This window comes from Enoplosus armatus, chromosome 9 (assembly GCF_043641665.1).
Source record: "Enoplosus armatus isolate fEnoArm2 chromosome 9, fEnoArm2.hap1, whole genome shotgun sequence".
NCBI classification, from domain to species: Eukaryota; Metazoa; Chordata; class Actinopteri; order Centrarchiformes; family Enoplosidae; genus Enoplosus; species Enoplosus armatus.
In genome coordinates this window covers 11,952,320-11,973,997 of record NC_092188.1, presented here as the reverse complement: position 1 = coordinate 11,973,997, position 21,678 = coordinate 11,952,320, and the positions used below count along the sequence as shown (strand labels likewise).

At 42.7% G+C, this 21,678-nt stretch overlaps 1 protein-coding gene across 1 annotated transcript; it reads left to right on the top strand.

The window, feature by feature from the left end:
- Positions 1 to 1,792: 1,792 nt before the first annotated feature.
- On the top strand, positions 1,793 to 19,731 carry fam171a1 (family with sequence similarity 171 member A1). Its single transcript, XM_070912150.1, has 9 exons — positions 1,793 to 1,904; positions 7,497 to 7,724; positions 8,384 to 8,476; positions 11,188 to 11,346; positions 12,093 to 12,269; positions 16,182 to 16,298; positions 16,760 to 16,874; positions 17,674 to 17,791; positions 18,163 to 19,731. Exons 1-9 carry the CDS (start codon positions 1,793 to 1,795, stop codon positions 19,729 to 19,731), a joined length of 2,688 nt encoding a protein of 895 aa, XP_070768251.1.
- Positions 19,732 to 21,678: the final 1,947 nt, after the last annotated feature.

Here is a 21,678-nt window from a genome sequence, read left to right as displayed (position 1 = left end):
GGAGCTACATGAAAAGTCAGAGGAGCCTACAGCTGCTAGCCTACAAAGGCCATATTTCCCATAAGCCACATAGCCAAACTTTGCTTTGTGAATTACTACATAGTTGCCCTTCTTCAGGCCTTAAATTAGGAAGAAGATTCAAAAGTGGTTGACCTGGTCATTAACCATACAGATACACAACCGGTGATAGGGGTGTCACAAGTAGACTGCATCATTTGACCATTTATCTACTGTATTGAAGGAACATTCCTCAGCACTGTAAGAGTGTTAATGCTCACCTAAGGAGCACAACCCCAATTAACCACCAAGGTGTCCTGGGTGTAGATCCGAGGCCCTTCAATCCAGAGGCATGTCAATGGACCCCTGCATGTGCAAAGAGAAAATAAATATAAATCACGTAAGTCCTTAAATGCTGTGGGCACAAATGTCAATCAAGCAGCACAGAACAACCCCTCTATGAATTTTTTCTTTTATTGATGTTTCATAAAAATGGGAGTTGTGATGGATTTATTGAAGGGCAAATGGCTAAATACATTTACATTAACACTAGCACACAGACGTTTTACATGAAAAAAACTGGGGTTAAATGTAATGATAGATATACAGGTTGCTTGGCTGCTAAACAAATACATTCAACACACTGTAACATTACAGGTTGGATATAGTTTGCCAAGGACAGCTGCATGTATTCGATAGGCTTGTTTCACAGCAGACATTTTGACTCATCATAGAGGAAAAAGTACAGGTGTTACTAATAACATTAACAAAGGCTTTGTTCTATTCAAGTGTCCCAGTAAGCCGTGACAATGTGACAGGGAGCCAGCATGAACAATACCAGGACCCTGAAATTGAAGCAGCTAAATGGAATTCAGCCATCATTCATTGTATTATTTATCCCTGTGCTTTTCCTACTGTGACATGTCAAAATGGCTTCTCTGGAAATATCCACATCGACAGTACTGTAATGCTGTAAATTAAAGTTTTTAAAAGTTATTACATCATTTTAAATAATGTAAGTTACATATTTTTCCTCATTGCTAGTATAATCTTTGAGGAAATGACCATTGCAGACTTTTTGGTGCAACAATGATTAGAATCCTAAGATGATCAATGTTGTGATTTTGCCTTGTATGTACTATAATATGTACCATAACTGACAAAATGCAATAAAAGGTTAATGCAATTATTATTACAAGGTTAAAATACAATAATTGAATACATAAATAAATAATATATAAAACTGAAATACACTGATGAAAAATAAAAAGAATATTATTAAGAATATATAAAATGTATAACACTTTGTCACACAAAATGGGCAAAAATGGCATTTTGTGTTAAAGAGTTTTTTTTTCTCATTGAAAGATCTGTTACGAAAAATTACCCAACACAACAATTACAAAGCTGTAAGAAAGTTTCCATTATTTGGCTGGCAGGTGGCGCTGGAGGTCCGTAGATGTTACCGGTGCTGCGTGTGGAAGAAGCCGCCTGTTGGTGGTGTTCTGGGGCATGTGGCTCAGAGGAATGGGGCCGTCTTCCTCTCTCTGACCCTGGCCCGTCGATGAAAAAACCGACCGAGCGGCAAAAGGGCTGGGGATGCACAACGGGACAGAAGAAGCTCGGCTTTACAGGAGAAAAAAAACAGGATATGCTGCTAAACATGGAGTGTCGCCTCCTTTGCGGAATAAAGCGAGTGCACGCTGATGTGGCCGGTCAGTGAGTTTGTAAAAGCTAAAGGTTTTGGCTTCTACTTTGTTTTTTTTAACCGTTTGCGTTGATACACACATCTGCAATGATGCGGGCTGTGGACCGGAGAAGAACCGCTGCGATTGTACTCTGCCTTTTGGGATACCTTGTCTCCAAAGCTGCCACCAAAACAATACCGGAGGACACAGTCACGGAAGGTAAAAGTGCTTTAAACATTTTTTTGTCCGCTCGCTTTGTCCAAAAAACGGCGAGTTAGCTGGCTATTTTGGTGGCTAATGGTGCCGCTAGCCAGCTCGGATGCTGATGTGACCTAAACTTAGCTAACGTTAGCAAGTTAGCTGGTGGCAGAAAGAGAGCACGAAAACTTGGCTGAAATGTTTGTTATGAAGCCTGGTTTTACATCCCTGGATAACATTTTAAACCGACAGTTTTTCCAACCTGATGTTAAATGCTTTGTTAGTAGTAGAGACTGAAAACATGCCCTTATATTGTCCAGAATAAGGCTGCAGGGGAGTCCAGCTGCTGTGATTTGTCATTTTTAGCGTCGCTACATTTCTGAAAACCCTCTCTCTTTCTGTGTGGGCAAAGGGAGACCACCCTGCTCAGGTGTCCCACAACAACTAGATGAATACAAACGAGCTCTAACTTTATTCTTGGCCTCTGTGCTAGAGCTGCAACTAATGATTATTTGCATTATCGATTTGATATGCAGATTTTCTTCTTGAATGATCAACTAATGAGTCTGTAAAATGTCAGAATGCCTGTCACAATTTCCCAGAGACCAAGTTGACTCATTCAGATTGCTTGTTTTGTCCAACTAACAGTCCTAAACTCAAAGCTGTGACTTAGCTTTTTTTACTTTCATAAAAAAAAACCCCAGCAACTGTTAACATTTAAAAAGTGGGAAAATGCCAAACCTCCTCTGTTTCTAGTTCCTCTCCAATGTGAGGATTTACTGCTTGTCTTTGTCTTATGTGATAGAAAACTGGCATGTTATAGATCAATCTATATGACAAAGTAATAGATTGATAAAGAAAGTAATTGTCAGCCCTACACCAAGCATAAATAGTTATTGCAAAGTGTTTGAGACAAATGTAGTGAGAAGATAAGATGTTGCTATAAAGAATTAAATACAAACATTGCACTTGAGGGAATGAAATCAGGTAGTTGGTGAAGTGTCTTGTGTAGATAGCAGTGTTAGCAGCTAACCATAACAGAGATGTGTGGTGGGTGAATATATTAATTTCCCCGCAGTGTCAGAGGGTATCCCGTCACGTCAGTGCAGCAGGAGACATGCAAAATTTCAAAGCCAGCATGAATCTCAAAAATCTGTTGGCATCTCATTCAGTCACTAACTTCAAAGCCGCCCTGTCATAAAAACTACTAAAGTGGAGCCACATCTGTTTTATCCATCACTTTTATCTCTCACTCACATGCACAAGCACACACACACACACACACACACACACACACATATCGCACATCATTTTTGGCTGGCCTACATTCGGTCCTCTCACTACAACTGTGTTTACAGCAGAAGTATGAATGTAAACATACAGGAACTATTGCTGTAAATCTGTCAGAGTAAATAAAAGCAACTGAGCACTGATTTGTCTCCAAGTTGTGGAGTTAGGTCCTGATAAGTTATGATTCTGTGATTAGGTCAGGAGTGTTTTGAAGTAGTTCTGCTTAAAGGCTTTGCATCAGGTATTTTCTGCATCATGAAAATCTGCTAAATTCACAACAAGCTCTGGTAAAGAACAAGGTATAATTGCTATGATATTTCACAAGATTGCAGTGCTTTGAAGTCTTTGAAGCCACGGCCTCTCTCTGCTTTCCCTTTCTTTCTCACTCTCTTTCTCTCGTGTTCACTTTGCCTCAGATTGACCTTCAGTTGTCCCCGGGGGGGGGGTGTGTTCAGGTCGATGCTGAGGACTTCTCCTGGTCTGCCCAGCAGACAAACATGGATGAGTGGAGCCAGACAGGCAATCTACCCGCAGATATAGATCTCACTCACATTACTGCTGTCCATAATAGGCATGGCATTGCATCTCCAATAGACAAACTCTCGCTGGAGCTGGACAAGGGCTGCCAGGAAGTAGACCAATCAAATCATATTGTCACCAACTAACCGAGCTTGATGTTAATCAGGAGATGCTGGTGTGAGTGCTAACAGCAGTCCACATTGAGGAGGATACAGGTCATGAGAAAGCATAGTATTTAGTGGGGGAAGGGGTCAACAACCTCCTTAGTCAAACAGCAGAACCAGTAATGGAACATAGTACAGTATGTGGACTGGAGTATTTACTGGAGTAATATGAAGAGACCATTTGCTCTCCAGGCTGAAAGTGGAGACCTGATGATGTAACCTAATTGCTGTGTCCCCTGCTGAGTTAATGGGATTGACCATTGCTATCTAATCTTACTTTTAATCCAGATGAGAGAAAATAGCAGGCTGAACATCTATTGATAGTCTTTATTTATAATGGCAGAGCTTTAGTTCAACAGAGGGTGTGCGTGTGTTTGTCTGCTTTTATTTTTTTAAACCATGCTTTGGTTTACCTCTCTGTGTCTCCACATGTTATGACGTGTTTTGCCATTGTTCCTATTGTCCCTGCTGGTGATTTAATACATTCTCTCATTGACCTTTAGTTTATTCCTCATTATGTTCTCATAACATTTTAAAAAGGTCTATTTTTCACCGCACTGAGAATCAGATGTTTGTTAAATTTATCTCAATGGTAAACAAATAGCTTCAGTTGTGTTTTCTTTTCTGTGGTTGAACAAGTTATTACATCCAGAAACACAAACAAATGTCTGTTGGAGCTTGAAGTTAAATTACATGCTTTGGTGTAGTTTTCATAGACTTTTCTTTTTTTTATTATTTAAACAACTTGCCAGTGTTTCAGCTGTTCCAAACTCTGAGCTCTTGCGCTCTCGTCACATGATTTCTGGCTCCTCTCGTACTCAACCATGTGCTCCTGCTTGAGATGGTGAAAGAAATCAGTTGTGTTGCCCCCCTTGTTATTACCGTCTTCTCAATCCTTACATATTACTGTGGTTTGTTGAAGATTTCACTTCCACATTATTGAGTATTTTCTCTAGTCGGGTGCCATTAAATCGTTGCAGAAGAAGAGGGTGTATCGAGATGATGTAATTAAAAGAGCGCCAGTCAACCCTCGGATAATGGTATTAAACAAAACATGATGGAAATTTTATGTGTTAGATTTGAGGAACGTTACAGTCTCCTCATTGCTCCACACAGATCTGATGTTTTCATCTGCCGCAATTTTTCATCTCTTCAGTGGAGGCTTTAGTGACGTTTAAGTCACGACTGTTCTTGATGTGTTTGCTAAGTTATTATTTCCATTGCACTTTGTTGCATTTTGCTTTTATCGATGCACCAACTTTTCCACCTCAGCTATGGTTTTTTTATACGCAAATTGAAAATGCACATAAAAACAGGTGGGTGGAAACGCACTTTGTGTTTGTTTCTTCATTCCACTGACATCACTTTGAACTAACTTTTGAAAAGCCATTGATTCTAATCTGACGTGAGCGCTAGTGTGGCTGCAACTTGATGTTATACGTGATGTTGTGTACAAGCAAGCTTTCCACTTAGCCTCGTGTGCAGAAAGCATCTGTTTCCCCCCTCCTCTGTTTGGAAGAACACCAAAACTCCCCTCACACGCCCAGTGGAGGCCAGCCATGCCATGCATTACCAGTTTGTCACACCTCAGTTTTATGATGCAGAAATTCCTTGCCTCCCTGTAACTTCTGATTATTACACCAAACACGCATTAATTCAAGCTGAAGTGGACTGAAAAACATACACACAGTTATTCTGTCCTCCTCTCTTGGGTTTATCTTTTTCTACTCGCATACAAACACACACAACCACCCTGCTGCTTTGGCTGCTGTTGCCCGGGATAATTGGTTTGAGATCGCAGCGTTGGTCAGGCAAAACTCTCTTTGATCCTTTATCCTCCATATGGTACTCAATACACACAGATAAGGAGTCAATACAGTGAGGAGCAGTTATAGAGGTGCAGGTTTAGCTGCAGAATCTAAGTGTTCTGTCATTATTCAGGCCGACTATCTTCTCCTCCTCGAATCACAGATTGTTTAACAATAATGCCACAACCATAGTGATTTATTGGATGAGGACTGGGAGGGGACTGTTGCATTTGTGAGTCTGGAGTCTCCCAGGGGAGTTCTTTTAAAGTGAGCACAGCTGGTACCCCTAACAACATATCACTGGGAGTGGGACAGGAAGTGAGGTCATGATCTCCACCAAATCTTAATGCAATAGGGGAGTTACTGTCAAGGGGAAACCCAGCCTTTCTTTTTGTTTTCCAATCCTCGGCTGTGACAGTACAAATGTAATAAAGGGGAGGGGGGGTTGAAGTGAAGGGTCAGAAAGCAGCCACAGAGCAGAGCTTCACACCAGACCTCTCAGAGTAATGATGTGTTTGGTTTGAGATTGACACGTTGCTCTGCCAAAGAGCACCACATAACTTCCACCCATGCAAAGGTATCATTTGGTGCAGTGCTCTGCTTTTAGGTGGAGCCTGGCTGCACTCAGGCTGAACTCTTACCAAATTTATCAGAGTGGTTCCTTGCTGACCGCAGGATCCCTGAGTGGTGGGGGGAGGGGGATCAGTCTAGCCACGGGTATGTGTGTGTTAGCGTGTGTGTCACGGAGAGGGTGGGGTTACAAGAAAGAGTTATGACGAAATTCAGTTGCAGTGAGTATGGGGGGGAGGTGGGCATGTTTAGGTTAAGGGAGTGGGAGGGAGAAACCCATTCAGTCTCATTGAAAGGTCACCATGGGTCATGGGCCAATGATCAAACATGGTTGACGTTGTCATGTGTGCAAAGACAGAGTGAGAGCGTGGGTTTGTGTGGATGTTAAATTATAGTGTTTTTGTACCAAGTTTTGTTTTTATCATACCTTTGGGATATAAAGCTGGAATTTACTTTTTGTTTGTTTTTCAGCTTGTGATATAATGAACCTCTCAGTGTTTGAGCTGTCTCTCTGCAGAGTGGTAAAAAAGATGTGTGCATACAATATTTGACAATGATGGAAAGTAATTTGAAAAGTACATTTTGAGGTACTTGCACTTTACTTGAGTATTTCCATTTTCTGCCACTTTAAACTCCACTACAATTCAGAAGCAAATATTGTACTTTTTACTTTTCACTATGTTTGTTTGATAACTTTAGTCACTAGTTACTTTGCAGATAAAATAGATAAAAATGTCTGTTATGATTTCTGACAGTCATGGTGTTGTATTCTCATTGCTTGTTTTATTAGACACATCTCACACAGAGTGAACTTGTACGATTGTTGTTATCCTCCAGACTAAAGGCTTCTTTAGTGTGAGCTTCTTTTCAATCAACAGGCAGTCTGTATAAAGTTTTTTTTATTCCTCTAGAGAAGGTGTTTATATAAACAGTTGTTTTCCCCCTCTGATCCAAGGCTTCTTTGAGAGAAGGAAATGGTCCATTGTTTTAGAGGGGAAATGCTGTTGGCAAGAGTCCTGGAAATGGTCAGACGGCCGTCTCTTTGTGATCGGCCGGGATGTGGAACGCCGTCTCTGTGGATTGGAGGCAAAGGGCCTGGCACTGAAACAAAACCCAGCTAAAGAGATGATGTCTTTTAGACGGCTGTAATTATGACACCACTGTGTTTTATGTCTGCATATCGCTCCCTCTAATGGTTCAGCCTCTTCACACCAACACCCAGATAAATACACAGCTCAGCAAACACTCTTGTTTGTTCACAGAGGTGACTCTGAAGGTTCACCTGAGCGATGCCAGCACTCACCAGCCCCTGGGAGGAGCCACCATACAACTCTTCGCCAACCACACTGCTGTAACCACGGAAACCTCATCAGCTGATGGCAACACCTACCTGCGCTTCCCCTACCGCCTTGGGACACCGTTGGTCGTCACCGCAACCAAACAGGGATATGTGCCAAACTCTGTGCCCTGGAGTCCCTCTAGATTACCTGGTAGGTGTGTGTGTGTGTGTGTGTGAGTGAGAGAAAGAGATATTTTAGGACAATTTTAGGAGTGCTGCTATGAAATAGCCATATTAAATTGCAGGTTATTGATCAGTTTAATGTTTGTGTGAAATAGAAATAGTGTAGTTTGTGCCAGGTGTGTGAGCTAATGATGAGTGGAGTGCTCCATTACTAATTTATTACAATAGATGCCAAAACCCAGCAAGGGGGCTGCTTAAGCTTTCCTTTCACTAACACACACACTCACACACAAAATACCTCCCAAGAGGCTGCAGTACAGTGTGTGTGTGTGTGTGTGTATGAGTGTGTTGCGGCAGGGAGCTGGACTGGGGGGGGTGGTTATTATGAGCCAACAGAACGGCGGCCAATTGGATTATCACGCTTACCAGCTCTGAACAATGGAGGAGTGAAAGGAAGGAAGGAAGAGGAAAGAAGTGCAGTTTGCTGGGTCAGACTTGTGTCCTGCACAGCAGACAGGATGAAAGCAGGACTATTAAAAATGTATAAAGATGGTTTAATGACTTGTTATGTCCAATAGTGAACAGTAAAGGGGCCAGGTAGATTGCAATTTGCTCCTTATCTGATTGTGAAGTTATTCAGTCAGTTAATGTAGTGTGTACACTTGTGTGGTTTTGTTTGTGTTCCAGTGTTTTCCTCTATCAGCCTGGACCTGCTACCAGAAAGAGCTGCTACTCTGATGGTGTATGAAGATGTAGTGGAGATTGTTTCAGGCTTACAAGGTAAAACGCTGTGTGTGAATGGATCATTTTCATCTATTTAGCTATACATACTGATCACTGTTTTTGTTTTTAACACACCCAAATTGGTTTAAAACACTTCTCGACAGTTTGTGAAACAATCTCATCATAAGGTCCATTACTACCTGTCCTGATCATGAATAACATCAATCTCAGTTTGTACCCAAAAGCTGATGTGTTTTCAGTAGTTCACAGTAAACTAGGTTTTGTACATTGTTCAATATATACTTGTATAGATGAAGAGTATAATTGAGATTCTAACTGTGCTCCCTTGAGAAAAAGAAACTTTTTTTGTGCAGAAAGTTGTATTTTTAAAATCAAATCTTTACCCATTTGTTTGTATTATTGAGTTTCTGAATCGGTTTTTCAACCATTTTTGATACCATTTTCACATATTTGTTTTTTAATAAAAACGGAATAATTAGCCTTACCCTTTACATTAAATGGTCTACTGTCGAGTAACATCTGATAGAAGAGATGATGAAAAAAAACACCCTCCCCCGTCCACACATGCACAAATATAAATCATGCGTCTGTCTTTGTTAGTCAGCCTCTTTGTTAAGGTGTGTGTAATTAAATTAGATAAGGCTTTCACACTCAGGCAGAATCAATATAGTCTCTTTGTCTGCTGGGTCCTTTGTGTGTCTGTGACCAACAAGGGAGTAATTTAACATGTCAGCTGTTTTGTCTGACAAAAAAACTTCACAAGACACAGCATACATAAATATACAGATGCCATTAACATGTAAACCTCTTAAGTACACGCTGGCTGCAGCGCGTGCCTGAGTGCTGCGTTTCTGCCCTCTGTCAGACACACTCTGTTTGTCACGATGTTGTGAACTTGGGCACCCAGGGGAGTGATAAAACTTGGCATGTGGCACGAGGAAAGAGAATAAAAGAGGGGGAAGAAGAAGAGGAGGAGGATGATACAGTATGTGCTGGAAAGTGGGGTTGTGGGTGGAGCAGTTGGAGAGAAAGGGGGATGGGCAGAGCAGTGTCCAACAGAAGGAGGAACAGATGAGGTGAGAGAAAAGTGGAGGGAAAAAAGACAAGAGGAGTTGAGGAAGGGAGAACACAAAGAACAGAAATAGGGTCATTTCCTTTCACAAAAACAAATCCACAGAAGGGAAATAACACTCACACCTGAATTTCAAGAACAAGCCTCAGAAGACAGAAGAAGATGGACACACTGCAGAGCCAAAATTCATGTCGAGTGCAACTAGAAACACCGTGAACACTCATATACAGCTGGATCTGTGTCTCACTGCTCAGGAATGTGCACTCACAGTCGGACCACAATGACATCACCTTGCTGAGTCCAGCTACATGCAGTTTTTACTGTTTGTTGCACTTTATCTGTAATTTGTTAATGGCAGGCAGAGACTGGATGGGAGACGACGATGGGGGAGAAATGAAAAGGGAACAATTAATTGCACAGCAAAATATCAGAAAGAAGCATCACAACGGCAGAGAGGAAAAGTCGAGCGAGGCATTATTTCTACTGTATCGATCCGGAGTTACCTCCATTAAGCCTAATTTGATGGCTGAATTTATAAAAAGGCATTAGGCGAAGATGAGGAGTAGCAAATTGCCTTGTAAAAACATCCCGAAACAACATCAGTGTGCGCGGCGAAAACCTCTTAACTTCAATTTTTGTCAGATGTCTCCATTGATTTTAATAGGAAAGCTGAAGTAGAGAAACTCAAAGGTTTAATTGTTCAAAGCCTTTTGTTCCTGCTGAAGATGTAAATGTTTGAAAATGAATCACAACTATATACTTTTAGTTTTAAAGAAGGCACAGTAATTTCCCAGAACAGCTGGGCCCTGTAGTTTTTAGTAATTGTTACTCAAAGAGGAGTAATTTGTGTATTTGTTGGGGACTTTTTTCAGCCATGCATGAAGACACAGTTGTTGCTCTAGTGAGTATTTCTGGCAGCAGGATGGCGTATGTGGGATCGACTCTAAATAAACTACAGTGCCCATGTTCGTCATAATGAAGGTACATGTCACGCAGTGTAACCGTGTTGCTCTTTGAAGTGGTCTGTGGCGCAGAGGAATAATCTGTATCAGGCTTTGGCTACACAGGTGATACTTGTTAAAGGATCGAATCATTATTGGTTTTGGTCTTTTCAGGGATTTGTTAACACAAAGAAATCACCAGCCTCATAGTTGCGTTGATGTACAGAAGAGACCTGGTTCTCATTCTTGAATATCCTGCACACCAAACAACTGAAAGAAGTACCTAATGTTGGTGTTATTTATAAACCACAGAACAATCGGACCAAAATTATTGTTAACATCAGTCAGCGGTCAGTAGAGAGATGACAGGACATGACGGGAGAAAGAGAAGGAGAAAGACAGGCAGCCGTCCCGGACCGGTTTCAAACCAGGGGTGTTGCGCTTCATGGTCTACATCGCCCCAAGTCCTAGGCCACCAGAACAATGTTAAAAAATTAAGATACATTAGAAAAAATGACATGATGGTCTAAGCTGTATACCAATTAATCGCGACCTTCCCAGTTTGATTTCTGCTAGTTCATGTGAGTGTCATCCCCCTCTCCCCATCCATCCTATCGATCTCAACCATCAATTACAGAAGTAAGGGCAGTATGGGCAAATGCTAAAAGTCGATTACTGAAACTTTAACACTAGAGATGCGTTCAACATGACATGTCTGTCTGTCACTCCTCAAGGTCTCAGGCATCAGCCCAGTGTTCACTTCCAGCGCAGAGCTCTGAGTCTTCCTTCCAACACGTCCTACGCCAACCTAACTGCTCTGCTCACCGTGGCCAGCGCCCCCTCGCACATCCAGCACTTTCCCCACCTCCAGGTCCTCAGTGGCAACGGCACAGGTGAGGCTCGAATTGGCGGATGGTAACCACACAAAGGAGAACTCGACTGTGGAAGTAGGGCCAAAAAGAGTCGGGGCACAGATGACAGGGGGAGACGGCTGATTAGAGGGGGTGGGGAGTGTAGAGAAGAAGCAGCGGTACATCAGAGAGACTCTACCCTGGAGAGGCCTCTCTATCTGACCTCCTGAAACACAATAACCCCTGTGTGTGTGTGTGTGTGTGTGTGTGTGTGTGTGCGTGTGCGTGTGCGTGTGCGTGTGCGTGTGCGTGTGTGTGTGTGCGTGTGCGTGTGCGTGTGCGCTCTCTGTCGAACACAACCCCCGTGCCCACACGCTTCCAGGCGGTCTCATCCACGTCTTTATGTGTGTTTGTGTATGTGTGTGTTGTATGAATTTGTGTGCCCTTCTTTCTCCTTCAGCTTGACTACCCCTCAAAAGCCCCCCTCCTCCCCACAGCACGTACCTTCTCCCTGCAGGCAACACAAGCATACTTGTGCTTTGTGACACTTTCCACCCTCAGCCTCTCAGTTTTTTCACTCTCCACCCTGCTTCCTTCTTTCCTGTCTTTCCCTTGTTTTCTTTCCTGTCTGTCTTTCCCCTGACAACTCTCCTTTATCTACGCTTTTTTTTATGTTACCCCCCCGCTGTCTGCTCCTTTCACTGCTCCCCCTCCTGTGCACCTTTATTCCCACTCCCTTTCCTTTTTGCTGCATTTTTCTCTCTTACACTCTCCTGCTTCTCTCACAGGGACCGAGAAGAGGTTCGAGTTGACTCCTGTAGCGGCCATCTCTGTTCACTTACTGGCCAGCGACGGAGTGGAGCTGCAGGTGAATGAGCCAATCACGGTCTGTGTCCCCCTGCCAGCTGACAGTGACCTGAAGGAAAATGATCACATCCCTGCTTGGAGATTTGACCCGCGCTTGGGTATGTACTGACAGAAAGGTTTTCTAACTTTCTAAGCATGAAATGTTCTCTCATTTACAAATCTGTTTGTATCTTCCACTAAGATCTCTGAAAAATAACCCCCACCCTTTTAAAAATGCAGTGCTGTAATATATTTACTTCTGTGTAAATGAGACCTACTTCCACGGGTGAATGATTGTTGATATTATCAGAACAGGAGTATTAATACAAACCACATGCATATTCACACAGTGCTGCCACTTGTAACTGTGTGTCAGAGAGATGAATGAATTTATTCATAAGGTCATAAAAATGACCAGCATGTGGCGCCACATTAATCTGCAAATCAAAACACAAAAACTGCTTCACATCACAAGATTGGACCGTGGATTCATAATCTGCTGGAGCTCAGTTAAATCCTGAACTGAACTAAATAATAGCAAAGGGCTCTGTGGTGCTGGCTCCTACAACTGAGACCCTTCAAGCCTCTCTGGACCCACTGATTTATTTTAACAATCTTGATTCTGTGTTGTCAGACGTCCCGCGCTGTGACACACCCAGTTCTTCTTGGACAGGCTGAGCTGAAAGACGATGATTGAATCATCAGTTGAGTCAGACGTGATTGCACTACAAAACATCCTTCTCCATGTACATTAGCGTGCGCTTTTGTCTCCACATTACGTTTATCCTGTGTCAGTGCAGGAGTAAGGTCTATTTGGACCTATTAAAATTCTTCTGGTGAAATAAAATGTACTGGAAACAAAATAAGCTGCAGCAGTTGGCCACTTGGGGACAGCAGAAACAAGCTATAATAACAACATTGACATGTCATCACCTTTTAAGTTGATATGGCAAACTTGTTAGCAAATAGTTGCGTTTGTACACATCCAGCTGCCACAGAGCAACAGTAGCATTCATTAGGAGGAGAAAAATAACTGTCTCTTTAGCTGCTAAATGCTCCACCAGCTAGTCGCCAGCTGTGTCTGTCTGTTGCTTGGTGGTGAGCAGGTCGTGCGCAGTTGGTTCATCTGAGCTTTTATGCTGAAAACAGCTGAAGACACTATGAGAGCAGTGAGAGTGACTCAAAACAGTAAAGTTGCCAAAACAACGAACTGAAAGACGCCAAAACTCATCGTATAACTGAGGGCAACTAAAGAGTCGGGGGATAACTCTTTGTGGGTTTGTCACCCCCTAACCCTTATAAGTAATATAATACTAAAAAAAAGCCACTGGTTCCAGCTTCTCCTTCGTCTTCTATGGTAGTAAACTGGATGCTTTTGGGTTTAGGACATGTCAACTTGAGCTCTAAGAAAATTATGGATAATGCTCATTACAATTTCTTCTACATTTTCTAGACCAAATGATTAATCTGTGAATGAAGAAAGTAAACAACAAATTAAATGATTGATTCAATGTGTTTGATCTTCTTAAACCAATCAAACTTTTCTAACAGACTGGTAGATAATGTATAATATTTAAGAACATATTCTCCTGTCATATCCATTTGGCACAAATACAAAGAAATCCCCTTTTTAGATGACACATTTTCTAAACATGTTCTTGTCAACTAGAAGAAAGAAGCTGCAAGAAGCGCAAAACAGATGTTGCCCAATAGACTGCAAGAGCATTACCAAGAATAATAGGCCTCTTGTCACCGGGATGAATATCTTTTACATAAAACATGTTTTAGTCGTAACTACATGTGTTATGAGACTAGCATTTCTCTAAATCTACCCATAAAATATTCCTACTAAGCAATTTGGCCAATCAGTGTTTAAAATCTGGACCATCTTTGCTCTTGTGATGGTTTTAAGGATCTCAAGGCTCAGCTTAAAGTGCCCAAAGTATCAACATTCAGAGCTTATAAAAAGGGCTTTGATAAGCCTACGCACCGCCTGTAGCAGCGAGTATTTCCACAACAGAAGCCATCCCCGGACCCCTCTCTGGGCTACATCTCGTGTTCCTTAGCAACCCACCAAATAAATAACACAACAGAAAGGCCCGGCTCCTGATTGAGTTTCTTCACTGAGCGGTTAAGTGTGTGAAATGTGTGTGTGTGTGTGTATGTGTGTATGTGTGTGGTTATGTATGTGTTAAGCTGAGGATAAAAAACAGACACAAAGAAAGAACTTCGAAAACTGTCTGGTGCCTTTTTGGAGGAATATTTCAGGCTAATAAAAGCTCCCCACAAAGAAGCTGGTTTTGTTTACAAAGTGCGCACATGGACGACACACACACACACACACACACACACACACACACACACACTCTCTCACATACACACACACACAAACCTGTTTCTCTTGTTCAACTGACAACCTCAAGTTCACCTGTTGGTGTGTGTGTGTCATTTGTAAACAGGTGCCCCTTCATCCTGAGAGGAGTTTGATGATGCAAATAAGGCCAGCTTCCTCAAAAACGGACTCCTCTATCTGTGAACAAAATAAAAAGACCCAACATCAGCTGTGTTGACTTTGCATGAATGGGCGAGAAGCAGAAGTAATATACAGGCTGTATTGACATTCTCAATGTTTGCGTTGTGTCGAAGGAGTCGCCAGACTCTCTGCGGTGTATTGTATGGAAGCGTGGGAACAGAGTCATTACATGTCAGTATTAAACAGGTCAGTCACTCAAGAGAGAGGACTCCCCTGTGGAAGCAATCCGACAGAACCAGGGTGAATCTGGATCCGGGCAGGGCTGGGCACAGGCCTTGGTGTGTGTGTGTGTGTGGTGCTGAGTCACAGAGCCTCTCTCATTTCTGTTTGCCTCTATTTCTTGTTCCTTTCCCCTTATCTCTCCTTCCATACCTCCTCTTTGTCCACTTGTTTCCTCTCCTTGTTATGTTTTTTTCATATATATTTGTCTTTCCTCGTTGAACATCCTCTCCTTTTTGTTTCCTCCCTCCTGAGGATTGATGCAGATTCCTGGCTACTTGATGTCGTATAATTGCGAATCAACATAGGAACAAAGTAGCTCTCACCATGCTAGCCCTGAGACCCAAAGGAGGGGAAGTGTGAAGGCACTACTGAATGTTTCCTCTTGGAGCAGATTTACTGTGAGCCAATCAATCAGTGCCTTTGGCTTTGTTGTGGTTTTTGGTACTGGCACTGCCGGAGCTGCTATTGTGCTCCTATTCATAGACTCCCAGTGACATTTGACTGAGCATGCTGCCTCCCTGTGGGTGAGTTAAGTACTGCCAAAACACTCTCTCCTCCCTCACACTGCTGAGCTTGAATCTGCGTCTTACCAGCTATTAATCAGGTTTATAAGTTTTAAAAAGCATTGAATTCAGTTTCCCCAAAAAAGACCATAGCAAGTATTAAAAAGTCTTTAATTTAATTTACAAAAGTCTTAGCCAGTAATGTTAGTTATAAAATGTTTTTGTATCACAACTGTTTCGTCTGGGATTGTTTCGACAGTGGATTGTGCATGCAGGAGGTTGTTCAATCAAATTTTACAAAAACTTTAGTTAATCCATCCATCTATTTTATGCTCCTTATGCGGGTCCAGGGAAGCTCTGAAAAAACTGATATGATAATAGTAAATAAGGTTAAGCCATATTCTTGGTTTTCCATCATACTTTCAAAGTTTGGTAGGTATGACTGTAAAAACTTTATTAAATTGCATTGTATGTGGTATTAAAAATGTCTTAAAATGTCTTGAATTTAACTTTCAGAAACCCAGAATTTACCTTCACCATCACATTAACAAATTCTTAAGCCTTAAACATAAATAATTTACACCTGACAGGCATCTAAATGTAGCTAAGTGGAGTGCTGCTTTATCTGTACTGCATTAATGAGAGTCAGGGGGGAGTTTGCTGCAGGCCTTGTCAGTTGTCACTTTGTCGCTAATGCACTCTGTTAAGGTGGCTCTAATACAGAATAACTGATGGGAAATTTAATTTCAAGCTCTGCGGTTGTGTGTGTGCAGGTGCCTGGATAAAGAGCAGTTGGGGTCATGTGCAGAGGGAGGGCAACCAGCTCAGTCTGACCTACATTGCTCCTCAGCTGGGATATTGGGTGGCCGCCATGTCCCCACTACACTCAGGTGAGAAACTACTTTGACACTGATTACACTGGGGAACACAATTTTTGTTGAGTTAGGTCTGACAGCTGTTTTTAACTAATTTTTGGGTGCGGAATCCAAAACTGATCTCAGTTTTTCTCTATCATTTTATATAAAAAAAAACTGACTGCAATTTTGGAATCAGCATGCCAATTTTAGTTTTAATCAGCATAAAAATCTAACTTAACAGAATTTTTTTTTCAAATTGTTCCCCAGTGTTATATGTACTATAAAAAATACAACACACGTTTTGGCATATATGTTCTCACATACTGAATGTAGACAGTGTTGCAGAGAGATGTAGAATATAGATATAAAGTCATAATCTTAACAAACACCAGATTTTTTTTTTTACAGTGAGTGAAGACTGTTTCATATAAAAATCACTTTCTTTATGAGCTCACTTTTCACTTTCTTTTCCCCACCTCTTGTCTGTCCAACAGGTCCAGTTTTTGCGAAGGACATCAGCACATACCACACCGTGTTTTTGTTGGCTATACTGGGAGGCATGGCCCTCATCCTGCTCTGCCTGCTCTGCCTCCTGTTGTACTACTGCAGGTGCGTGAAACACTTTCCACAGCAATATGTCCTGTCTTAACGACCGTCAGAAGTTGCCAGATTTGTCTCCAAAATGAGGAAACAAAGGCAATGTGACATTTACAGGGATATACAATAATATGTGTCAATTCTATGACTTGTTTTGTGGAACATGTGAATGTACAGTAGCTGATTATTTTAGGCTTTTTTATTTTTGTTTTTGATTTTGTCTATTGCATACTTTATCAACAGCATAGCAGAGGTCATCACATTATTATCTCATGTTATGGCATGACCATGAATATTGTTTCTATGACACATTTAATTTAACTTAAACTTAACCAGAGAAAAAACCCTTTTTCTTCTTGCTAAGCAACCCCGTTTTGCATCCTTTCAGCATCCAGTGTCATGTCTGGAACATTTAATCTGAATGTACTGAAGTTCATCTAGCTAGGTTACTGTTGTAACATTAACATAATGAGCACTTTTAAAGGGTTCATTGTCTTCTTCTCCACGTGGCTCATCCTCTTTATCCATTTGTCCATTCTTCAGTTGTGATACTAGTACCAAAGTTGTCCATAAGCTGTCTTGGTTGCAGCACACGGTGTGCAGTAACTGAAAGATCTGAAAGATCTTTGGTTAATGAAATGTAAACAAAGCAGACTGGGACTGCACAAGTACCAGGGCTCTACTGCAAATAAAAGTGTTCATAAATTCTGTCCAATTTACGTGCCAGTATTTGTGTAGGGAAAAAGCATTTCAAGTCAAACCGATTCCTCTGATTGTATTATAACATCTGCTGTGTCTCTGGTTTGTGCAGGCGTCGTTGTTTGAAGCCTCGAGGGTCTCACCGCAAGCTCACACTGTCCTCTGGTCTGGACAGCAGTAAGAGGGACCAAGCCACCTCCATGTCTCACCTGAACCTCATCAGCAACGAGGTCTGTCTGACTTACAGAGAACAGTTCAATCGTTAGCAGATATCAGATAGAGGAAGTACTTGTCTTTAGAGTTAAGATCTGGTTCAAGCTCCCTTTGTGAGGGAACATCTGCCTAGCAGAGGAGCCCTTAAGCATGAAGTGAAACTCCTCCAAGTTCCCTGGAGCTGCTGTGTTGTAGCTGAACCCTTCATGTGCCACCTGTGGTGGCCAAAAAAAGGAAAAATACATTTTTCAAACTACAAAGAATCAATTTATCTGTGATAAAATTGCTTTGTTACATGTGATGTTTTCCTCGGTTTGTGTGTATCTTGATTTACATATAATTGTATATTGAAAAAATTTCTTACATTATATTGTTTTTATGTCTTTAGGTGCAGTTGGAACTTGTTTCCACAGCAACTGAGCCCGACATGACCACACCAATGCTGAAGCCTTTCTCATATGAGCACCAAGACAATCAACGTCAACACAGCGTAATCCATCACAGCAAACACAGCCGCTCCTCTCTCGGCAACAGCCACCACGGCTCATCTCTTGGCAATCTGACGCCACGCAGCAGAGACTACCGGCAGTCTGCAGAGACGTTCCAATTAAAGGCTGCCCTTTCATCCGGAACAGACCGGGGCTACCGTCAATCATACACCTCCGTCTGCTCATCCAGCAACCCGATTTCAGATGTGCTGTCATCGGCCAATCACGGGCAGGTGTCGGCTAACCATCTGAGCAGTGTTGGGATTGTTGATTGCATCTCCCCTTCCTCTCCTCCTCTCTCCCCCAGTAGAGGGGAGGGATGTGAGTGCAGAGCTCCTGACTACCTTCTGTCCCGCTCTGTGGACCACCTGGAGCGTCCCAGTCCCCCGCTGCTGGCCCGGCCCGGCCAGCTGCTCTGCTGCGGCTCTGTGGACCTCCTGAGTGGAGGAGAAGGCTACCCGAGGGTGCGTCCCACACTGGTGATCCCAGCACACTACATGCGCCTGCCTGGGGAGCACCCTCTGTCTGGTCAGGCCCTCCTGCTGCAGACTGACCAGCAGAGTGACTTGGAGACCATCCAGGCTGAGCTCAATGCCTCGCATTCCCAGCAGCCCCTGGGGCAAACCCCCACTGACTCTACCCCAGGTCCCACCAAGCAGGTCGGCAGAGAGGGGCACGGCCTGTCAGAGTCTCTGTCTATCCCAGCAGCACTTGGGGAGACGGGTCTAGTGGAAATAAACAGTGAGGACACCTTGTTGGCTGAAAAGACTTTAATGGAGCTAAGAGGAGGGAAGCCTCTGCCTCACCCACGAGCCTGGTTTGTCTCACTTGATGGACGCTCCAACGCTCATATCCGCCACTCCTACATCGACCTCCAGCGGGCGGGGTGCCATGGCAACACGACAGGTGGAGGAGGTCAGCAAGGTAGTAGCAGCGGTGGGAGGCGTGGCAATGGCAACGATGCCAGTCTGGACTCCGGTGTGGACCTGAACGAGCCGAGAGTGGGCCGCAGGGGCAGAGACGGAGAGCGGGAGGAAAGAGAGATTGAGAAAGACAGGTCGAAGGGCACAACACCTGCCGTGGCCTACACTCAGCTGGTGTATGTGGATGATCTGGATGCAGGAGGCAGTGAGGAGGAGACGCCCAAGTGCAGCCCACAGGACAGTAAAACAGGACCCATCCTGTCAGACAAAGCAGAGGGTCAGAGAGGGGATCAGGGGCAGGAGGATGTAGAGGGGAATAGAGTAGAGGCGGTACAAATACAAGAGGAGCCGCCCTCACTTTCCTCCTCATCCCCTGCTTCTCCCCCTCCCCTGCCAACACCAGAGGGAGAGACTTTCAGGACTGATCACACACTGCTGTCGGTCTCTCCTGATGACGATGCAGCACACGAGGACGGAGAGGAGGAGAAGAAGAGTCCGTGGCAGAGGAGAGAGGAGCGACCCCTGCTGGCCTTCAACCTTAAATGATCCACGGATGACCACTTAAAGGATAGGTTCACACTTTTTCTTAATGGAATACTCCCATGCCCATATATACTTTGAAAATGTTTTTGGTTGCTGTTGTTCCTCCTGTACATACTGGTTCTTCGTAAAGCAATTTCAATTTAAGGCACAGGGGACAAAATCCACAGTCCTCCTTCTGTGCAAAAGATTTGAGGCTTCAGCAGTCTGAGTTTGTCAAATCTTCTATCAAGTCTTTTTAGAGTCTTTTTAGAGTACTTTTATTTATCCCAATAGAAAATTGCAGCAAGTCACACATGAATCACAAAACAAAACAAAAATTAAATAGAGAAATTAAAAAAAACTGAAAACCAGGACCACTCTCTAAAAACTGTAAGGCGTGCCTCCCCAGGGGTATTTGGGAGAGTTGAGGGGAGGGCGTGGAGGGAGAGATGTGACGCAAAAATCATATTTCTTCCGAGACTCATAACTCAGTCACATCTGAACACACAGAGTCAGACTTTGAAAAACCCTAATTTATGATAATTCCTGGTAATATTCTGTATACAGTTAGTGCAAATCTAATAGACACTGTATATTATCATGTACGGCTATAGCAAGGTTCTTCAACTATACACTGAATCTATATATACACACATGTATGTATTATGTAAGGGTTAGTATATAAGACAATATAAGAATGTATGTAAAAAACAGTTCCGGTAATAATTTGAAAGTGGTTAGTGCCATCCCACATCCCTCTGCTGCGACTCAACGAGGAAGCACAAAGAGTAAACTAAAAAGTAAAACTAAAAAGACTATGTATGTCTAACTTGTTTAACCTGAGACAGATTTTGGCTTCAGCTGAACTTTAAAAACCATTTTTACACAGAACGAGGACAGTGGATTTGGTCCCCCATCTCTTTCTCTTTAGTAAGTGATCTCTTTGCTGTTAGTGTAGACAGGAGGAACAATCACAGCAACCAATACTTTTAAATTGTACATAAGAGCATGTCAGTTTGGTTGGTTTGAGATAGATTTGAAAAAATGTGAACCTGTCCTTTAACCATGACTCCCCCTCTGGACAGACCATAACGTGAAGGATATGACCGTTTAAATTGAAGCCCTTTGTTTTTCTTGATATAGCACTGAGAAAAGATTTCACCACTGGGATCCCTTCTAGTCCAGAACCATGAAGGGATGGCTCAGATCCTTCATGAACTTCCTCGCCCCCCTGTATGAACTGACCACTGTTGTCCTTCACTTTGTCATCCTCACACTCTACAGAAGCAGACCACTCGTCAGGCATGATACACAAATTGCCTGAGGGAGACAAACGGACTTTGGAGGCAAGAAATTAGAATATTTTATGCACAACAAATATATGCCTTTTTTTATAAATAGCCTTGTAAGCATAAAGGAACTGTAGTAGAGACAGATGATGGGTGGTTCTCACAAAAGAAAGACTACAGGAACCTTTTTTCTCGAGCCATATTGGCCTCAGTTCCCTGACACTACACTTCTTTAAAAGTGAGATTATAACCCTAATTTAGTGATGACAGATTTTTAAGATTGTGGAGCATCTGCGCAAAATACGGCAAGTGATTCAACTCTTTTCACAGGCACAAATTAAGCGTGTCTCTGCCCAAGAATCACCCCTGACGTGAACATGTAAATCCTGTACTTTGAATGGTTTTGAGTATGTTGCTAGAATTTAATCTAGCCTGTCCGAAGGCCGTATGGGTGTTTACATGATCTACGCAGGGGATGAAGTGATTAAACCACTATCCGCACTGCAACATAATCAGATAATGTGACACACCACTATGCTGGTGGTTAAGGATATAATACCACTACGAAACTGTAGATCCATCATAATTGCAAGGTGTAATAACATGAAGGGTTTTGTAATTGTTGAACCACTGACTGGCATATTTTTGCTCTGAAGGCTATGCATCACTTTTATACGGCTGC

Excerpts from the sequence above, each read along its gene's own strand:
- fam171a1 (XM_070912150.1), top strand. The coding sequence starts at position 1,793 with ATGATGCGGGCTGTGGACCGGAGAAGAACCGCTGCGATTGTACTCTGC. Across the intron at positions 16,875-17,673 it reads CTCCTGTTGTACTACTGCAG|GCGTCGTTGTTTGAAGCCTC; the intron begins GTGCGTGAAACA and ends TGGTTTGTGCAG. Across the intron at positions 17,792-18,162 it reads TGAACCTCATCAGCAACGAG|GTGCAGTTGGAACTTGTTTC; the intron begins GTCTGTCTGACT and ends TTATGTCTTTAG.